General features: G+C 40.8%; 7 protein-coding genes across 7 annotated transcripts; all 7 read left to right on the top strand.

The window, feature by feature from the left end:
• Window positions 1-1,700: 1,700 nt before the first annotated feature.
• Window positions 1,701-2,774, top strand: LOC119560313 (sulfhydryl oxidase 2-like). Its single transcript, XM_037873689.1, has one exon. It carries the CDS (start codon window positions 1,701-1,703, stop codon window positions 2,772-2,774), a length of 1,074 nt encoding a protein of 357 aa, XP_037729617.1.
• A 110-nt stretch (window positions 2,775-2,884) lies between these two features.
• On the top strand, window positions 2,885-4,646 carry LOC119559881 (sulfhydryl oxidase 1). Its single transcript, XM_037873017.1, has one exon. The coding sequence runs from the start codon at window positions 2,905-2,907 to the stop codon at window positions 4,567-4,569; it is 1,665 nt and encodes a 554-aa protein (XP_037728945.1). The 5' UTR covers window positions 2,885-2,904; the 3' UTR covers window positions 4,570-4,646.
• Window positions 4,647-4,903: 257 nt separating this feature from the next.
• Window positions 4,904-6,701, top strand: LOC119559880 (sulfhydryl oxidase 2-like). Its single transcript, XM_037873016.1, has one exon. It carries the CDS (start codon window positions 4,932-4,934, stop codon window positions 6,597-6,599), a length of 1,668 nt encoding a protein of 555 aa, XP_037728944.1. The 5' UTR covers window positions 4,904-4,931; the 3' UTR covers window positions 6,600-6,701.
• A 146-nt stretch (window positions 6,702-6,847) lies between these two features.
• Window positions 6,848-8,646, top strand: LOC119559882 (sulfhydryl oxidase 2-like). The gene has a single exon (XM_037873019.1). The coding sequence runs from the start codon at window positions 6,893-6,895 to the stop codon at window positions 8,522-8,524; it is 1,632 nt and encodes a 543-aa protein (XP_037728947.1). The 5' UTR covers window positions 6,848-6,892; the 3' UTR covers window positions 8,525-8,646.
• A 262-nt stretch (window positions 8,647-8,908) lies between these two features.
• LOC119560309 (sulfhydryl oxidase 2-like) lies at window positions 8,909-9,796 on the top strand. The gene has a single exon (XM_037873683.1). It carries the CDS (start codon window positions 8,909-8,911, stop codon window positions 9,794-9,796), a length of 888 nt encoding a protein of 295 aa, XP_037729611.1.
• Window positions 9,797-10,180: 384 nt separating this feature from the next.
• Window positions 10,181-11,065, top strand: LOC119560308 (sulfhydryl oxidase 2-like). The gene has a single exon (XM_037873681.1). The coding sequence runs from the start codon at window positions 10,181-10,183 to the stop codon at window positions 11,063-11,065; it is 885 nt and encodes a 294-aa protein (XP_037729609.1).
• Window positions 11,066-12,255: 1,190 nt separating this feature from the next.
• Window positions 12,256-14,075, top strand: LOC119560307. Its single transcript, XM_037873680.1, has 2 exons — window positions 12,256-12,289; window positions 13,303-14,075. The coding sequence occupies exons 1-2, from the start codon at window positions 12,256-12,258 to the stop codon at window positions 14,073-14,075; spliced, it is 807 nt and encodes a 268-aa protein (XP_037729608.1).
• Window positions 14,076-19,896: the final 5,821 nt, after the last annotated feature.

The raw sequence follows: 19,896 nt of genomic DNA, 5'->3' as shown, positions 1-19,896 counted from the left end.
AGTTTGTGCGACAATTGTTGCGGTAAAAGGAAATGGCCCAGAGTCTAATTAAACAAAATGCTTGCTGGGCATAAATGGTGTGCAAAGAATTATGATCAGTGGGAGGAGGGTCTTTTATTCATATTTTAATCATTTACAGATGATTTGGATATTTATATTTACAGGAGTGTTTAAATCTTTATTATACTAAATTGTATTTAATTATTTAACATGTTGCAATCGACGGTTATTTATAAAATCGATATTATTTAATCTAACTAGAAAATGATAGTGAATAAAACAACTGGAGTTTTTGGAGCCAAAGTAATAAATATGATTTTAAAATCTTAGGGCATTAGGTATTTATATTTACAATAAATGTTCAAATCTTTACTATATTTATTTGTCATATATATAAATATTTTACATATTGTAAAGTACAACTATATATCAAATCTGTATTAATTAATCGAGCTAAATAAAGATGATATTCAAAAATATTTAGAATTTATTAAAGGGTGCCAAAGATAGGATCATAAAATCTTTTAAAAGTATGCAAAGCTCTTTTACAAACTGACAAGTCTAAAGGATTTATTTAGAAAGACGATGTTATTTTTTTAACAGCATATTCATTATAAGTAATTTCAAAACTATAGGCATTTCTGCAGCATCCCATAATTTATTAAATATTTTAATAGCGTTATAAACTCCTTAATTCCTTAACAATCTTATCTGCCCAATAAATATCAAAACAACTTCCGCTGCAACGCCTTTTAACAGTTAATTCGCCATAAAATATGCCAGAAACAACAGCCTCCAGGACTCTGGGCCAAATTAAATTAGCCAGTTGAAAGTTGGCCAGATTGTGGCAGTGGTAAGGATTCTGCGGGGGGGAAAAATGAACCCCTTTTGCCCCTCATAAACTGTTGCCAAAAAGTTTTAAGCTGCATTTGAGGCTTGTTTTCACACCCGAACAAGTTCGGCGAGGAAAGTTTCGAGTGGCGCTTGTCTTGTTTCATCTTCTCATGGCCATAATCCGTGACGTCAACTGCGGTTAGCAGGATTCTCCATGTAAATGAGACAGGCAAGCCGCAAAGTTTGGCATATTTTGCATCTGATATTTTGGCCACTCTTTGGGGGGCAAACTATTACCAAACTTGTTGCATGTGTTTTGTGTGGCTGAGTGGCTAAAACGAGTGCTTGTGTGCGAAAATCCCCAGCTTGTTATTCGGCTCATGTACTTGTGGTTGTTTCGGGTCAGCATCCTGCTGGCATTTCGACATTTGAATGTGTTTTGATAATTGAAAACCCATTGGGGTCGCTTAGAGTCACTTACATGTAATAAGTGTGAGGGCCATTCAGGATATTAAACTGACAAAGGACCCCGAGAACCGTGAAGTTGCCACAGATTGCGGAGATATACTTTAAAATATTAAATTAAAATAATGTAATAGATACTTTCCCATATTTTTTAAAGCTTGCTAATAATATTAAAGTTTTTTTACTATCTTAAATAAGTAGGTTTTTCACAGAAAAATTTTTACAAGCTAGTCGTACAGATCTTTTTAAGATTTTTTACTTCTCACCAAGGAAAGCATTAACTTTTTAATTTATCAAATCGAAGCAATTTCAATCGCCACTTTAAAACTTCACCCAACTCGTAGGCGACTTTAGTAGTCCCTAGCTTTCACCTCGATAATCACCTGAAAAAGACGACTGTAATGTTTGTGCCCACTTTGTATCTGAAGCTGTTGCTATTGGCCAACTTTGCAAAACAATCTTTCGCCCAGGAACTTCAGTTAATCGACGACACAAACTTAACATATTTAGAAAAAGCACCACCAATCGACTTGCGGACTAATGTATATGAAAGGGAATTGAATCGGGAGGACATGGCTCTCATTCGATATTTAGGGAGTGCAAAGTTAGTGATCTATTATGCGGACTTGGAGCTGGCACTTGGGGTCTTGTTGAACTATGAGATAACGGTGCATGATATCCTCGGAGGAGAGGGTCTTCGAGTTATGAGGCAGCTCCTTGACACCCTGTGTACCTTACAACCCCTAAGCACACCCCTCCAACTTCAATTTCTCAAGGATTTTAAAAAATATCTGATCTGTGGTGTTCGGTTCTTTGGATTCGAGATACACGAATGGATAGTTGACTACGAGGAGAAAAATGGCAAGGTGTTTGCTGCCACGGACTACGTGGGATGCCATGGATCAAAGCCGGAGTTAAGGGGCTGGACCTGCACCCTGTGGCAGCTTTTTCACTTCATGACCGTCCAGGGATCCGACCTTGGAGAGGGATTCTTCCGGCCACCCTACGAAGCTGGCGATATGGTCAAGCTGATTATGAATATCGTCAAGAACTTTTACGCCAGATGCCCGGATTGCTGTGAATTCTTTGTGGACATGGCGAAAGAAAAGAAATACGATTGGTTTAAATACCATGACGAAGAGATCATGTGGCTGTGGGAATTTCACAACGCTTTTTCAAAAAAAGTAGGCGGTCTGGGTCTAGATCCATTCTTTAAGAAAGTAGCGTTTCCCAGTACAAAATACTGTAAAAAGTGCCAAACTAAGAACTTCAAATGGCGAAAAGATGTTATCTTGAGATATTTAAAGCACATTTACCAAAAAAAGAATCTGAGCAAGTTTCGACTTAAAGGTAAGGATGGCGAGACGAGGCGAACAGGTCTTTTTATGAATTCGCGGGATAGCGTTGGAAAAAATATGACTGAGCTTTTAAAATCCTCCAAAAGAAGTCGAAAAGATAAATGTATGAAACGGTAAAATATTCATCAACCTTGGTAATTACTTACACAACAATATAATGAGCGATGCTAATGAGATAAATGTAATTCGTTTCATTTTAAAACAATATGGAGGGTTGCATTCGCATTTTGAAAACAGTCTCTAGAAAATGCTTCGGCTCTTAGGGTTATCGTTTGGTAAGAGCCTCCTCTTTACCCTAATTATACAAGGAACACTTTTGATTGGGATCCAGGGAGCTGAAAAGGAAACTCTGTACTCAAAATATGATAATGTTCATATGGTAACCGGCACCACTTTACAGGGAACTTTAACCGACCCCGCTCTCGGAAAGTTGGTGCAATTTATGAACATTTTCTGCGGACACTGCCGGAGATTCGCACCCACCTTTAAGAAAATGGCAGTAGGACTGCAAAAGTGGAACCGAATTCTCCGGATATATGCCGTGGACTGTGCCGAAGAGGTAAATGTGAGGCTATGTCGTGATTTTGCCATTAAATCGACGCCCACTCTGCGCTACTATCCTTCCAAATTTCTAAAGTCACAAATGGGTCTCGGTACCAATATTGGCACTACTGATCCTGAGAAAATCGTGAAATTACTTACAGGCTATCTGGCTAAAAATGACTACAGTGGAACGAAGGAACTGAAGCCCATCTTCGAGCCGATTCAGTCGACTGAGAATGTTTCCACCATCTTCGATCGATTCGGCCACAATCTGCCATATATTTTGCTTGTTCTTCAGCCACAGAACTCTTGGATAGGAATTCAAACGATTCTCGACCTGCTTCCTTATCCACATGTGGGTGTTCGGATACTGAATGATGCGCAGCTCTTCACTAATTTCGGACTGCAGCCAAGTGACCAAAAAGTAGCCCTCTTAGATGGAACTGGTAAAGTAGAGCCACTTACGCCTGACAATGAAAGTAGCTCTGCCTATGTGGCCAGTGTTGTAGAATTTCTGGGGCAAAAAGGGATTACCAGTATTCCCCGATTGGCGACCACAACAAGTCCAAAAGAGGTCTTGCCAATGGGGCTCGATGCTGTTATACTGAAAAAAATGCTGGTCTCTCCACCCACAGTTTACCAAGCGGACTTGGAACAGGCTATTGACCAACTTATCCACATTGAAATACCCAAGACGCCACTTATAAAAGGCGATAGCTTAATGGCTCTTCGACTGCTTATTAAGTTGTTTCAGCGTTTTAATCCTTTAAACAAAGACGGAAGGAAATTAATCGACCGCCTCGTAAACCACCTCTTTTTGGTTAATGAAATCACAGGAGAAGAGTTCCTAACCGCAGTAAACAAAATTGAAAAAAGTCCGGGAAGGATATTCAAGGGCAAGCGATACGTTGGCTGTATTGGTTCAAAACCATTTACGCGAGGTATTACCTGCTCGTTTTGGACCCTGTTCCATTACCTTACCGTAATGTCGGCGAACAGCCCCGGTGCTTTTCCTCCAGGCACCGTAATAAAAAGCCTATATGGTTTTGCCAAGTTCTTTTTCGGCTGTACGGATTGCTCTCAGCACTTTCAAAAGATGGCCAAAAGGCGAAAAATAGGATCCGTCAAGAGACATGACAAGGAGGTCCTTTGGCTGTGGGAAGCCCATAACGAAGTGAATAAGCGATTGTCAGGGGATCCCACAGAAGATCCCAAGTTCCTCAAAGTGCAGTTCCCGCTGAAGAAACACTGCTCGGCCTGCTATAAATCGAAAAGATGGAACTCAGCTCAGGTTCTAAAATACCTAAAACGCATTTACAATCTCAAAAGAGTTAGCTTCTACGGATTGCCCACCTTTAATCGTTCTTAGAAACTGACAAACCTAGTATAGCGTTTATCAGCATGTGAATAAAAGTCAAGTTAATGCCATTCAAGTTTTTATTTTATTTACTGCTTCTCTACCAATGTTACCTTGAGCTAAGATTTTTGATGTTTTGTTTCTGTATCTACATATAAACAAATATGAAATTCGTGAATTCTTTTGGGCGTACCTGCATAGAATAGCGAGTCACAAAATTAAGAAAACCTGTTTTGAGAGAAAGAGAGATTGGGAATGGGGGGGGGTCTTAACAACCGGAGCAGGGCGAATCCAAATGCGGCTATAATTACCAAAGAGCCCTTGCGATTGAATCAGTTGAAGTGGCTCATTTGAGTTGTGAGCACAGTGTGGAAATGATTCTCTTACTCAAGACGCTTCTTTATGGCCTGCTGCTCCTCGCCCCCGCGGAAGTCTCAGCTCGGATTAATGCCCGAAAGTCGGCGAACGAGGCGAGTCTCTATAGCGATACAGACAATGTGATCATGCTGGACATCGGATCGCTGAGGCCGGCTCTCAACATGAGCAACGGCAAGCTGGTGCAGTTCCTCAACAGTTTCTGCGGCGACTGTCAACGCTTCGCACCTATCTTCAAGACCCTCTCCCGTGACTTGTACAAGTGGCGTAGAATTCTCCGCATTTACGGCGTAGACTGCGCCCAGGAGAGAAATGCAGGGCTCTGTAGGGATTTCAATATCCGGCAGACGCCCTCACTGCGGTTCTTCAGTCCCGACACACAAAAGAACCACCAAGTTCTTGGCGCTGTCGTTCCAGGACAGGATCCCAAGTTGATTAAGTCAGTGCTGGCCGAAATGCTATCCCAAAATGACTACGGACCCGGCCAGCCAAACTTTCGCCCTCTAAAACCAAATGACGATACAAAATCTCTGTTGCTTGATTTTAAAGATCTGGAAAGTCCGGTAAAATTCATTGCTCTTGTCCTCCAGCCAAAGGATTCCAAGATTGGCAGAGACACTCTACTGGAACTGCTTCCATTCAAAGAAGTTGCAGTGCGGATCGTTGGGGATGCAGGAGATTTTGCCAACTTTGGACTCCAATCATCCAACCAGAAATTGGCCATAATAGATCGAAATGGAAGTGCCCAGTATCTGACAGCTTCTTCGGATACAAGTGAAGCCTACGCAGCTACTGTAGGGGATTTCCTTAAGAACCTGAACTATAAACCAGATCCACCTCTTCCCATTATGGCACGCTCAAATATGACTGAGTTCCTGGACCAGCAACATCAAGCGATTCTTGCCGAGGTCCTCAAGCCGCCACCGAAGGTCTATCGGGCTGATTTGGAGCAGGCCATCGACAAACTCCTGCATATCGAACTTCGCAAAACTCTCTCTTTGGAGGGTAATAACCTGAATGCCCTTAAGAATATTATTACGGTTTTGACCTATCTGAATCCATTAAACAAAGATGGAAAGTTATTAATGGGTGATCTGCGCAATTCGCTAAAACCCTTGCAGAGTATTAAAGGAGCTGAGTTTGCGGACTTGGTTGATTCCCTAGAAAAGAATCGTAAGATTTTTAAGGGAAGGCGTTACGTTGGCTGCATTGGATCACGGCCCTTATTGCGGAGTTTTACCTGCTCCATGTGGACATTGTTTCATTATTTGACAGTGGAGGCTGCCAAGCCACCAAACTACTTTGCACCGGGCTCAATACTAATAACCATTCACGGTTTCGCCAAGTACTTCTTTGGCTGCACGGATTGTTCCGAGCACTTTCAACAGATGGCCATTCGTCGGAACATGAGATCGGTTAAAACGCACGACGAGGAAATCCTTTGGCTATGGGCTGCTCATAACGAAGTCAATCAACGTATTGCTGGCGACTCCACAGAGGATCCCAAATTCCCGAAGATTCAGTTTCCCAGCCCCGACAATTGCCCCACTTGCCGGAACAACAACTCAGAGTGGCAAAACGAAGAAGTTCTCAAGTATTTAAAAACACTCTATGATAAGAAAAATCTAAGCTTCTACGGACTTCCCACTCCACAAGGTTACGATTGATGATGTATTTTTAAATCCTAATGGAAATAACAACTATTGTTATATATAATCTCAAAAACCTATATTGGAATGATCCTAAAATAAAAATAAAAAAAAGTATAACATTTGCTTGATTTACTTTCAAGGTTTTCTATGATTGTAAAATCCACCGATTTGACTTGGTTTGCATAACGAAAGTGAGGAAAATCGAAATAATGTAATTTATTAATAGAGTTTGTTAAAAGGTTATATGAGTAGACCCCAGGGGAGCTCTGTGAACTTGATATGGATCGAGACTCGTCAGATCACAAACTATGACCACATCACCAGGTTTATGGATACTTCTATCTGGTGTCCTGATTTTCTCCTCTAGAGTGAAGTCCCAGCTTCGGTTATATCATCCCATCGACAATGTAAATCAGATTAACGCAGAGGAAGTGGGGTTTGTACTTGACCTGCCGACATCAAAATTAGTCCAATTTTATAACTCCTTAAACGAAGATTGCATAAGTTTTGCTCCCACCTTTAAGAGCCTGGCCAGGAAATTGAGAGATTGGGACAGGCTGCTTAAGGTTTACGCCATTGACTGTGCCAAGGACGAGAATATCAGAATATGTGATAAATTGGAAGTCAGAAAAACCCCCTTGGTGCGCTACTATCCTCCAAAATTCGATCGAAATTTGGTGGGAATCGAGATCGCTAGCAGAAAGCCCGATGAAATTAAACAGCATCTGACTTCTTATTTAAGTCAACTGAAGTTCAGTCTAGAAGATGAGGATCTCTTTAGACCATTTACGATGGAAGACTCTGCTGACGGTGTATTTATCACACAAAACTCCGTATATAATAGCATAAAAAATGTGGTTTTAGTCTATCAACCCAAATCTTCACTGATTGGTGTAAGAACTCTACTGGAGCTGTTATCTTTGAAATCATTAAAAGTGCGTATCATAGAAGACCGTCAGATATTTGCAAAATTTGGCCTGAAACCTTCTACACAAAACCTGGCCATCCTAAATCGTTATGGAAGCCACCTTTTCCTAAAACCACAAATTGAGACTGGAGAGTCTTACGCAGCTACCGTAAGAGAGCACTTAATGAGTCTCGGAGTCAAAATAGAAAAAAAACCAGCCACAACAAAAGCCCCGAGTCCTAAAGAGCTTTTCGACATGAAACAGAAAGCGATCCTAAGTCAAGCTGTTGAGCGACCCCTCCGGGTTTACCAAGCCGATATGATCAAGGGTATTGAAGACTTTCTTGTCACGATTCTACCAAATGTGCCACTTATAGCCGGGGAAAGTAAGAGAGCACTGGAATCTTTCATGAGACTCCTTCAGAAGTGTCACCCACTAAATGGGAAAGGAGATGGGTTGATGATTGGTGTTGTGTGGGAGGTAGAGCAATCTAATGGGCTGACTGGGAAGCAGTTATCTGAGAAATTAAAGTCCAGGGAAGACTTTGGAAAAGTATTCGATGTAAAACAATACATTGGCTGTGCATCCTCAAAACCCCATGAGCGGGGCTACCCATGCGCCCTGTGGACATTGTTTCACAATTTGCTGGTTCAAAATTTATATTCTGTAGATGAGGACACACACCCACCTGGCGACGTATTATCAATTTTTCGCGATTTCATAAAGTATTTTTATCAATGCCCGCAGTGCGTTGAGAATTTCGAGGAAATAGTTAAGCGCAGGCCCATACATTCCGAAATGACCCATAAGGAGGCGATACTCTGGCTCTGGACAACCCACAACGAATTCAATAGACTCACTGCTGATCAAGCCGGCGATCCTATGTTCCCGAAGGTACAGTTTCCCACTACGGATAGGTGTCCCACCTGTCGGAACAACAACTCCAGCTGGCGTACTAACGAAGTGCTGAAATATTTAAAACGTCTGCATCGCTTTGATAATTTAAGCCGCTACGGAATCCCCAATTTGTAAATATTAAGATAAAAGACATATAAAATCAATGTATTAAAGTTTTTTATAATAGTGGGACTCTATTAGTATCTATTATTAGCTTTTAAGCTAACTAAAGCAGGAAATATACAATATTAACTTTAGTTTTCTTACTCAATCGACAAACTCCTGCATATCAAATTTCGCAAATGGGTCCCTTTGGAGTGTTTTAATCTCCAAGCTCTGAAGATTTTTATTACAAAGAATCATAACATCGTAATCGTAATCTGTGACGATTTGAATCGTTTGCATAACTAAAGTGAGGAAAATTGGAATACGTCTATAAATACACAGAGTTCGTTAGCAGGTTATATTAGTAGAAGACCAACAGGGGAGCTCAGAGGGCCTGATATGGATCGATCTAACATGGCCAGCTCAGCAGATTTATGGGTACTACTGTTTTGTGTCCTGCTTTTCAGCTCCGGAGTGATGTCCCAGTATTTCCACGCAGTTGCCGTAAAAGAGAACTTAAAGAGTCTCGGAGTCAAATCAGATGAAAAACCATCCACAACTGTGCGGGTTTACCAAGCCGATATGCTCAAGGGTATCGAAGACTTTATTGTCACAATTCTACCAAATGTACCACTTATAGACTGGAAAAGTAGGAACGCACTGGATGAATTCATGGGACTTCTTAAAAATTTTCAGCCACTAAGTAAGAGAGAAGATGATCTGATGTATGGGCTTCAGTGGGACGTAAAGCAATCTAATGGTCTGACTGGGAAGCAGTTATCTGAAAAATTAAAATCCAGAAAAGACTTTGGACGAGTCTTTAATACCAAGAACTACATTGGCTGTGCATCCTCCAAGCCCCATGAGCGGGGCTACCCATGCGCCTTGTGGATATTGTTTCACCATTTGCTAGATCGAAATGTGTATGCCATACCTCCCCATATTCACCAATACGCACCTGGCGACATATTATCAATTTTTCGCAATTTCATCAAGTATTTTTATCAATGCCCGCAGTGCGTTGACAATTTCGAGGGGATGTTCAAGCGCAGGCCCATAGATTCCGAAATGACACATAAAGAGGCGATACTCTGGCTGTGGGCAACCCACAATGAATTCAACAAACTCACTGCTAATCAACCCGGAGATCCTATGTTCCCGAAGGTCCAGTTTCCCACTGCTGATATGTGTCCACCCTGTCGGAACAACAACTCTAGCTGGCGTACTAACGAAGTGCTGAAATATTTAAAGCGTCTGCATCGCTTTCATAATTTAAGCCGCTACGGAATCCCCAATTTGTAAATATTAAGATAAAAGACATATAAAATCGATGTATTAAAGTGTTTTATAATAGTGGGACTCTATTAGTATCTATTATTAGCTATTAAGCTAACTAAAGCAGGAAATATACAATATTAACTTTAGTTTTCTTATTCAATCGACAAACTCCTGCATATCAAATTTCGCAAATGGGTCCCTTTGGAGTGTTTTAATCTCCAAGCTCTGAAGATTTTTATTACAAAGAATCATAACATCGTAATCGTAATCTGTGACGATTTGAATCGTTTGCATAACTAAAGTGAGGAAAATTGGAATACGTCTATAAATACACAGAGTTCGTTAGCAGGTTATATTAGTAGAAGACCAACAGGGGAGCTCAGAGGGCCTGATATGGATCGATCTAACATGGCCAACTCAGCAGATTTATGGGTACTACTGTTTTGTGTCCTGCTTTTCAGCTCCGGAGTGATGTCCCAGTATTTCCACGAAGTTGCCGTAAAAGAGAACTTAAAGAGTCTCGGAGTCAAATCAGATGAAAAACCATCCACAACTGTGCGGGTTTACCAAGCCGATATGCTCAAGGGTATCGAAGACTTTATTGTCACAATTCTACCAAATGTACCACTTATAGACTGGAAAAGTAGGAACGCACTGGATGAATTCATGGGACTTCTTAAAAATTTTCAGCCACTAAGTAAGAGAGAAGATGATCTGATGTATGGGCTTCAGTGGGACGTAAAGCAATCTAATGGTCTGACTGGGAAGCAGTTATCTGAAAAATTAAAGTCCAGAAAAGACTTTGGACGAGTCTTCAATACCAAGAACTACATTGGCTGTGCATCCTCCAAGCCCCATGAGCGGGGCTACCCATGCGCCTTGTGGATATTGTTTCACCATTTGCTAGATCGAAATGTGTATGCCACACCTCCCTTTATTTACCAATACGCACCTGGCGACATATTATCAATTTTTCGCAATTTCATCAAGTATTTTTATCAATGCCCGCAGTGCGTTGACAATTTCGAGGGGATGTTCAAGCGCAGGCCCATAGATTCCGAAATGACACATAAAGAGGCGATACTCTGGCTGTGGGCAACCCACAATGAATTCAACAAACTCACTGCTAATCAACCCGGAGATCCTATGTTCCCGAAGGTCCAGTTTCCCACTGCTGATATGTGTCCACCCTGTCGGAACAAGAACTCCAGCTGGCGGCGTAACGAAGTGGTGAAATATTTAAGTGGTCTTCATCATTTTTATAACGTAAGCGGCTACTATATTTATGGATAGAGAAAGCGAATATGAAAATTAAAAATAAATCTCTGTTTCAAATTTCAAAAATTCGTTTCTTTAGCTCGGCACTCACCAAGCTTTCTTCTACTTGTTACATAGTTTTCGATTAATCTAATATACCCCTTTACTCTAAGGGTAACGGGTATAGTGTTATTGTAATAATGGAAAGCTAAAATGCAAAGAAACTTAATTAGCTTCGGTTACCTAACTAAACAAAGAAAAACTTTACTCTCATTAGTTTAGTGGAATGGATAGATCCTCGCAATTTCAGCTTTGTGGCTTACTTTTCGCCATTTTATTCATATCCCAAGGAACTCTTTTCGGAACAACTAGGATTTACCAGGCCGATATAGAGCAGGCAATTTTCAATATACTAAATATTGAGCTTCCCAAGGTGAATGATATGGGTGGAAAACAGCTATTAGTTCTGCGCAACATCTTGACGCTTCTGAACTACTTAAATCCATTAAACAAAGACAAAAGGTTGGGGATGAACAAGCTTTATAAGTCCATGATATCGTCGAAGAAATATGATCGAGACATTTTTGGAACCGAACTGCAGAGCTCTTTTAATAGTTCTATCAAAGACAAGATCGAAGGTGGTCACTTCTCTGGCTGCATAACTTTTAAACCCAATTCCCGGGACTTTAACTGTTCCATATGGACTTTGTTTCATTTTATGACCATAAAAGCTGCCACGACACCACATATATTTAAACCAGGAGATATACTGTGGGCAATTCATGGATATGCCAACTACTTTTTGGGTTGCCAACAGTGCTACGTGAATTTCTGGGAGTTTTCTATGTATCGAAGCATTGATGCCGTGAAGACCCAAGACGATGAGATCCTCTGGTTGTGGGAAGCCCATAATGATATCAATCGACGGTTGGCGAAAGTTCAGTTTCCCCAAAAACAAGATTGTCCGCTATGTCGAAAGGAAAACTACGAGTGGAGGAACGATGAAGTGTTGAAATATCTAAAAAGAATTTTTAGTATCGAAAATCTCAACTGATTCGGACCGTCTTTCCCAAAGGCACACATAAGGATTATGTAATAAATTAGAGTTTCTATTAAATTTCATCTAATAAATAATTTAATGGAACGTTGTAATTGACAAATGAGCGGAACCCCAAAGGTGTTTTCTTGTTTTGTTTTCTAGTCAGAGTTCTTTTTAAGCCGAGACAATGGGAACATTAACAGCGGGGATCTTATCTTTGGGTATGTTTTTTCTCTTTTATTCCGGGTTTTATCCGGTAAATGGCTCACGAATCTTGCAACTAACTCATAAAGTGAAGCTTTTATTGCGTACCAAATCTTTGGATGAGATTTTGAGCCGAAATTCATTTCCGTCCGTTGTCTATTTTAACAACGCCGAAGTGGGAGACAAGAGGGATGGCATTGACTACGTTTCTCCAGTCCTCGTTGCCCTAACTCGCTTACCCCGTCTTGTGGACATTTTCCATATCAACTGTAAAAGGTCGATCAACAAGAATGACTGTACAAACTATGACTATAAGGAGCCAGGACTTCGTGTGTTTCCCAACCAATTTAAACGCTTGGAAATGAAGGGAATAAATAAAAACGGACTGGAAATCCAGAAAAAGTCCACCTCTGAAATGCTGGGTGCCATTTTGAATGCCCTGGTGCGAATGGAACTGGAGTTACCGGGCCAACCAAACTTTAAGCCCATTCTTAGGACGGATACCATAGCATCGCTTTTTAGAAAAGCAGGAAACAAGAAGATTACCCACTTAGTACTGGTTGGTCAGTCCAAAAAGGAAGACACATTGGGCCGTAATACAATCTTGTTTCTTTTATCAAAAGAACAAGTATTGGTGCGCATCGTGGACAATGCCACATTCTTTGGGAACTTTGGCATTAAATTCAAGGAGAAGGATAAAATGCTGGCCATTATCTCTTGGTCGCGGAGGATCACTCAACTGTATCCTAAAAAGGCGAATGGAAATGAGTTTGCGAGGGCTGTAATAAAGTTTTTGAATGAACGGACATGAAGCACTTGGCTTAAATGTTAAATACAAATAAATTCGTTTGATACGGTAAACGGTTTAAATTATTTATGGTAATTAGGGGCTAGTTGAACTTTTTAGAATACACGTTTCTTACAAAGTGATAAGCAAGTTCCATATTAAGCTTTTTGGTTTTTAAGTTAGTAATCATTAAAAGATCGGGGAAAATGCTGATACTAATACTAATCTTGGCTCTGATTCCAGAATTCAGAGCTGTTCTGACCGAGCCATTCCGAATAATTCAGGTGCGGCCCAAAGGAAAGTTGTTGTGGATCAACAAAGACTTGGACGACCTCTTGAGCCACAGTCCAGTCTCCTCCGTTGTCTACTTTAGCCAATCGAAGATTAGAGATGTGGAGGCGGATGTTCCCAGTTTTTTAACTGATATACCCCGTCTCCTGGACGTTTATCTGATCAACTGCAACCGTCCGATCAACAAGATTGATTGTGATAACTATGACTTCAAGGTGCCCGGAGTTCGCTTTTTTCCCAGCGAGTATAAACGCATACAACAGAGGGAAAAAGGAAAGGAAGAAATTCTCAAAGTAATTGAAAACAGGAATAAATCTCCCCCTTATAAATTGCGGAATTTTATTTTGAACGCCCTGGTGTCGGTTGAACTAAAGACACCCGGCTCTCCAAACTTCAAACCCATTCTCAGCACGGATACGGTGGCATCGCTCTTTAGGAAGACAGCTTGCAAGTGCATCTCCTATATAGTTCTGGCCGATCAATCCGAGAGGGGATCCACAGTGGGCCGAGACACAGTGCTGGCCCTCTTGAAAAGGGAAAAAATATTGGTTCGCATTGTGGACAATGTCACATTCTTTGGAAATTTCGGTCTTAAGTTCTTGAGAAAGGATCATAAACTGGCCATTATCCCTCGGTTCCGCAGGCCCATTAAACTGTATCCAAAGAGCGCCAGTGGAAGATCTTTTGCAATGGCTGTTATTACATTTTTGAATGAATTCGCTTAAGTTTATGTGTTTTATTTTAAGGGTTTTCGAAAAATGGTGGATTTAAGATTATGTTAGGTTTTATCTAACTGAAAACGTTTAAGTAATCTTGTGATAAGATTATCTTCATGTTTACTTTATCTGACAAATACCAATCTAAATAATTAACATGTGACTGTGACTTTTCAAAGCTCTTTAGACTTATATGACAGCGATTTCTATTATAAATATATATAGCAAAGAATCAAACGGACTTAAGTATCTGAAACCTCCTAAATCTCCCTTCATTGCAATATGGAAAAAAGAGGTATGCCTGCTTGGCCCCCGATAGTGACATGAAAATTGCATAAATTTTCTAAATTAAGCGTTTAGATTAAATGAAGCGACAATGCGTGTGTGTGCCTTCGCCCACCACCCACCAACCATTCCCATCTCCATATCCATGTCCAATCGAAGGACCATTTAGGTCCTGCCAGGGGCCAAGTCAACTGACCCGGGCAAAAGGTAACCTCAACGGCAAAGGCAACGGCACTCGTATTACACCGATTACCCGCACATCAAACTAAACTGTACATGAATTATTTATAGAACATTTTTGCAAAATATCTACGCACTAATTTGCGTAAAGTAATCGATGTGGTGGAAAAATTTTCACGCATGCACACCTGAGGGGTGGCCACCACCTGACAAACGGACTGACTTATTCGGTTGGGCGTGGGAGGTAGTGGGCCATCCGCGGCGGTTCAGTCATGCCCAAATAAGCAACAGCAAGCGGAAGCTAAAAATTACCAGAAACCCCCCAAACCCCTCCCTCTGGATAGAGCCCCCGCCCATGGAGCCCCATGGTGGAACGCCCACGAAACTTTCTTCATTGTGCGTAAATTGGCACCCCGCAAACAACCACCCTAAAACCCTACCGCATAAAAAGAGCTAACTCTGGGCCCAACGTAATGATGTGTATGTAAAATTTATAATATACATAAATAAATAAAATGCACGCAGTTTGGGATTTGTGGGCGGGGTCAGTGTGCAGTTTATCGATATTTTTGCACTCACCCATCGATGGTGGAAATGTGGAAAATCCTTTGGGTTGGGTGGCAAAAAACATATAATGCCCGGGCCAACTGTACACAACTGTACTTCATTTTCCTTGGATTTTTGTGCGTGCCCCAGGAAATTGAAGGTTCCGCGAATAGCACTCGAGGTCTTTCACAAGGTAGGCCGTAAATTTTCGACCATATCTCGGCACCGGAAACCGGAAACCAGCGCCCATTTGAACGAATAGCATTGCCATTCCATCCATCTTACTGTTTAGGGCCCGAATCGCTGCGTAAAGTGCGTAAAATATGGACAAAATGTATGGTGGCCCTCTAATGGAAAACGGATATTGTGGCTTTTGTCTTGTAAGGGAGATGGCTTAGGAGATCCTTGGGCAGCCCTAGCCCTAAAGGAAGTGCTCTCTAATTGGCCCAAAAAGATTTGCATAACGTAATTGCCAGCTGGCAGAGATCGCGACTTGGCATGCCTGAGTTGGGTTGGGCTGGTTTAAGCGCATGCATTAACCAAAAACAATAACCCCGTCCAGAATTATGCACAAATTATTGTTTAGGCATTTAAATTGCCGCAACAGTAGCGGCAGAAGAAATATAAAAAAAAGGGTTACGAGAAGCGAAAACAATAAAATGCCAGCTGAAGAAGCATCATCATCGGTGGAGGCAGCTCGTTGTTATAATTATGTAAAAACAGTCTAAAGATTGACTTGACTTCTACACACACACACACACACACCCCTGCTACACCTGAGTGTGCATGCGAAGGCAGCATAAATTTAGTGGCAGGGAGGGCGGAGTGGGGAGGGGGGCGGTTCGTTGCAACAACAACCTGGTAATTATCAGGCCTTAGCGGCAAGCAACATTGTCTGTGTATCTTGGCGCTACCGTTCGCTAGCCACCCCCTGCCAACCCACCAACCCACCAACCTACCGACCATCCAACCCCCCCACCCCCACAATTCGCACGCAAAAAATGTAAAGTGAAAATATTTTTAAGGCACTTGTAGGACAGTGCAGGTGGGACGAGAAGCGGTACCATCAAATGGGTGGGTCCCATTTTGCCGTTGGCTGCCGAGCTCCCCCCACCCACTCCATATTCTATGCCGAACTTGAGCATTTTTCTATGTAGCTACATATAATTAAAAACAATATGAATAGAACAGAACGAAAAAAAAACAACATCAGGCACACAAAACCAGGGCTTCGGGGAAGATTGAGTGAAGCTGCAGATGCTCCACGGGTACTCTATAAGGGGTCATTATAAAATATTTGAACAAAGATTTTATTGGTATATTTTTTAAAAGCGTTTGCTCAAATTTCTTTTTAAGAATAATTCAAAATGGTGCAGTTTAAAGTACATATGTACATTCAAAGAATAATATTGTACTACTGAAAATTTATTTTATTTTTGAAATATCTATTGCATACTTTTAGGCCAATTACTCCTAATACCTTTTCTTACTTCCCAATTAAGCAATGATCAAAATAATACCTTTATTATTTGTCTTAGTGTAACCTTTATAACAACAATTGGTATTTCCAGAAAAAAATTTACCAAATACAATGCAAGCTAAGACCAATATATCATTGCCTGCTTTTAGGCGCATTTAATAATGTTTTTCAATCTCCAAGTAAAGTCAATTAAATTTAAGAACTTATATTAAGTATCCATGTTTACCAGTGATTTAAAGAACGATTGAGGAATATGTTCGCCTTTTTTTCAAATCCACTAATATTCTATGAAACCCAGATACCCAAAATCCCCAAACTCTTTCAAATTAAATGTTTCGGCAGCCCTATTTAGCCCACTTGGTCCAAGAGAAGCTAATCTGGGTAGCCAAAAAAAAGGGAACAAAAAATCGTCAAACCGAATGCAATTTGGCAACAATTTTCCCAAAGTTTGTTGCCACAACACACAGTTGAGCCCGATGCTCCATGCCGCCACACCTACCCCCCGCGAGTTGCCACAAATTGCGGCAGCGCGTAATTAAAACAATTTGTGCATAATTTTTGTACAAGTGCAGCCCAAAGCCGAACCCAAGGCTCAGACCCTCCCCCTTGGTGGGCTTTTAAATAATAATTTGCTTAGTTTATGAAGTGCCCGAGTGTGTGTGTGTGTGTGTGTGTGTGTGTGTGTCTGAGTGGGTGAGCTGCATGGGCTACATAAACAGTTCCTCCAAACCCCCAAACACCACCCCCTTTCTCCCAGTTGTTGCGCACAATTTACTCACTTGGTTGCATTTTAACATATTTCGTTACGTTTTCAGCCGGGCCAGAGTCAATTGTTGCTGTTTTTTCAGTTGGCTGGCATGTATTTTTCATTTTTCTATGCCTTTTTTTTTTTTTTTTTGTACTCACCTTAGGTTTAATTTGTTTGAGTTTCATGCAACTGCTGCAGCAGCAGCTTCTGTTGTGAATTTCACGTGCATCTGCCGCTGCAACTGCCACAGCCTTCTTTCTCCCAAGTCGAAAATATTTGTGCACGCAAAAAATGTTAATTGCCAGAGAAGCAACAGCAGCGGCAGAGGCAACATCATCAGCAAAAAGCAAACCATCAATGTGGCCGGGGCATTAAAATATTTAGGTTGCTATTGCCGCTGCTCTGCTCGCAGCTCTTCCCAAGCCTCAAACTCAGTCTCCCGGTCTCAGTGCCAGTTTAAGACTCGGTTCCAGGGTCTGAAAGGGGTCTAAAAAAACCCAGACCCTGGCTAAAACGCAGCCTCCCCGCCCGCCGCTGCTGCAACGTTAATGCAACTGCAACTGTAACAAATTGCAATGTCGCACATCTGTCTTCCCTGGCGTTTGTCGCTGCCTAAAAAAGTTCGGAAAAAATTGATGACGACTATTATGGGAGAAGTTGTAATACCCTTGCTGGGAACTTAAAAATTTTGAAGTATAATAAGCTGTTTGGGAATTTATCCATATTTTTGACAGTGTCACCTTTACTATTAAAATATATTATTGAATATTAACTATTAATATTTACAATCCTTAAACACAAATATGAAAAAAAATAAAGTATTGTAAGTACTTAGTATATTTCTATAAGTAACACCTTTAACATCAAAATATATTTATGAAAACTAAAAAGTTCTATTAATTTTTACAATTCATTAACTCAAATATGAAAATAATTAAAATACTCGAAATTGTTTAAAAAAATTATTGTCTTACATTGCTTACAAAATTAAGAATGTATTTCTACATCTTTCCATATTAGTTATTAAGTGACCTATATATTATACATGAATTTGAGCTTATTTCCTAGATAAAGCAGAGGTTTTGGTTGGTATTAGTAATTATTTATCCCAAGATTTTTCAACACACTGGGTAGTAAACCTGGTCTATTTGGGACTACCAAGTCTTGACAAAATATGGCAGGATGAGCTTAACGGGAAAACTTGTATATATAAACAAATATTTAATAAAGAACTTGGATGGACGTAGTAAAAATGTATAGTTTATAATTTTATTATTTTAGACCCAATAAAATGTGATGGAATCTGCATTTAAAAAAGATTTCCCAATCCCTATTTTTATATTTGATCCTAAGATTGCAGACATTCCCTTTATATAGACCTTTAGAGAGGGCATGAAAACCATAAAAACCTATAACAAAAGGGCCCAAACAGAGAGAGAGCCAGAGACCTTAGACCAGCTTGAGGTCCAGAGCGGTGGACTCATATTTATTTTTGCTAAAAACTACAGAAAAAATTGTCGTTCTCCTTGCATTTGTTTTTGTGGCTATTGCTGTCGCCCGTTGTTGTTGTTGGCTGGCATTGGCAATGCCAATTACCGGCGGCCGGGAACCCTAGCAATTTGGCCATATCCGGCCCCCCTGGCGGCGATGTTTGTGCTGGGCCGAAAGGAAAAATCAGGTTTTCCTTCACTTGTCCAACTCAATGTTGAACCAGCTTGATTTTCGCTACTATTTTCCCCCCCTCTGATTTCGATGTTTTTCTTCCCCCCATTTTCCTGTTCCCATTCTGTTTTTTTTTCGCAAGGGTATTTTAAATTTAAAGATCATAAAAAATGATAGAAAACAGATTCAATTTGTGGGAAGGAAAGGCCTGAATTGGTTGTGATTTTTATGCTGGCTTATTAGTTGGGCAATTTGAAGGCCAGCGTATCAAGGGTATTTTAGCCAAGACACCTTGGCAGTCATTAGCCACATTTAGTTGCCTGATGATCATGGCTCTTACTGTAGTTGTTCCTCGTTCCTCCGTTTTGAGTTTTTTTTCTTTTTATCGTAACTAATGAATATGGAACTTGAGTCGCTTGTCATGTTGTGGCTGCGGCTGTTACAAGATTTGAGTTGTCGCGCGTTTTGGACGCGTCATGCGGCCAGTTTCTTTATTTTTTTTTTTTTGTGCCACACATTGCCGCACGATCCCGAGTTGGCAAATGTGGCGCGCAGCATTTAAACAGCAGTGGCAACAACTGGGGGCAACACAAAAAAAAAATGTCATAAATAAATTGCTTAGCAACATTTGCTGACGCGCCAAATAAAATGCCATAAATGATCGAATGCAGAGGAAGATTTTTAGTTAGACACTAGAAACGCTGATGAAGATGGAAACGGAGATGGAGTTGCAGATGGAGATGAAGATGGCGATGGCGATGGAGACTGAGATGGCGACAGGAATCTCGAATGTTTTTCCTGTTGGGTAAATTAACTTAAAAATGCTACAAAAATTGTTGCTGATGAGTTGGCTTATAGGGTTGATGAATGCCAGGCATTCTATTGTGCCCATTAATGTTGCTGCAGCATGGCCAGAACGAGAAGAAACC

Source organism: Drosophila subpulchrella, unplaced genomic scaffold (assembly GCF_014743375.2).
Source record: "Drosophila subpulchrella strain 33 F10 #4 breed RU33 unplaced genomic scaffold, RU_Dsub_v1.1 Primary Assembly Seq354, whole genome shotgun sequence".
Classification (NCBI taxonomy): Eukaryota; Metazoa; Arthropoda; class Insecta; order Diptera; family Drosophilidae; genus Drosophila; species Drosophila subpulchrella.
The sequence above is the reverse complement of the archived record's forward strand: the minus strand, read 5'-3'. Positions and strand labels throughout refer to the sequence as shown.

Excerpts from the sequence above, each read along its gene's own strand:
- LOC119560313 (XM_037873689.1), top strand. The coding sequence starts at position 1,701 with ATGTTTGTGCCCACTTTGTATCTGAAGCTGTTGCTATTGGCCAACTTT.
- LOC119560309 (XM_037873683.1), top strand. The coding sequence starts at position 8,909 with ATGGCCAGCTCAGCAGATTTATGGGTACTACTGTTTTGTGTCCTGCTT.
- LOC119560308 (XM_037873681.1), top strand. The coding sequence starts at position 10,181 with ATGGCCAACTCAGCAGATTTATGGGTACTACTGTTTTGTGTCCTGCTT.
- LOC119559880 (XM_037873016.1), top strand. The coding sequence starts at position 4,932 with ATGATTCTCTTACTCAAGACGCTTCTTTATGGCCTGCTGCTCCTCGCC.
- LOC119560307 (XM_037873680.1), top strand. The coding sequence starts at position 12,256 with ATGGGAACATTAACAGCGGGGATCTTATCTTTGG. Across the intron at positions 12,290-13,302 it reads AGCGGGGATCTTATCTTTGG|AATTCAGAGCTGTTCTGACC; the intron begins GTATGTTTTTTC and ends CTCTGATTCCAG.
- LOC119559882 (XM_037873019.1), top strand. The coding sequence starts at position 6,893 with ATGACCACATCACCAGGTTTATGGATACTTCTATCTGGTGTCCTGATT.
- LOC119559881 (XM_037873017.1), top strand. The coding sequence starts at position 2,905 with ATGCTTCGGCTCTTAGGGTTATCGTTTGGTAAGAGCCTCCTCTTTACC.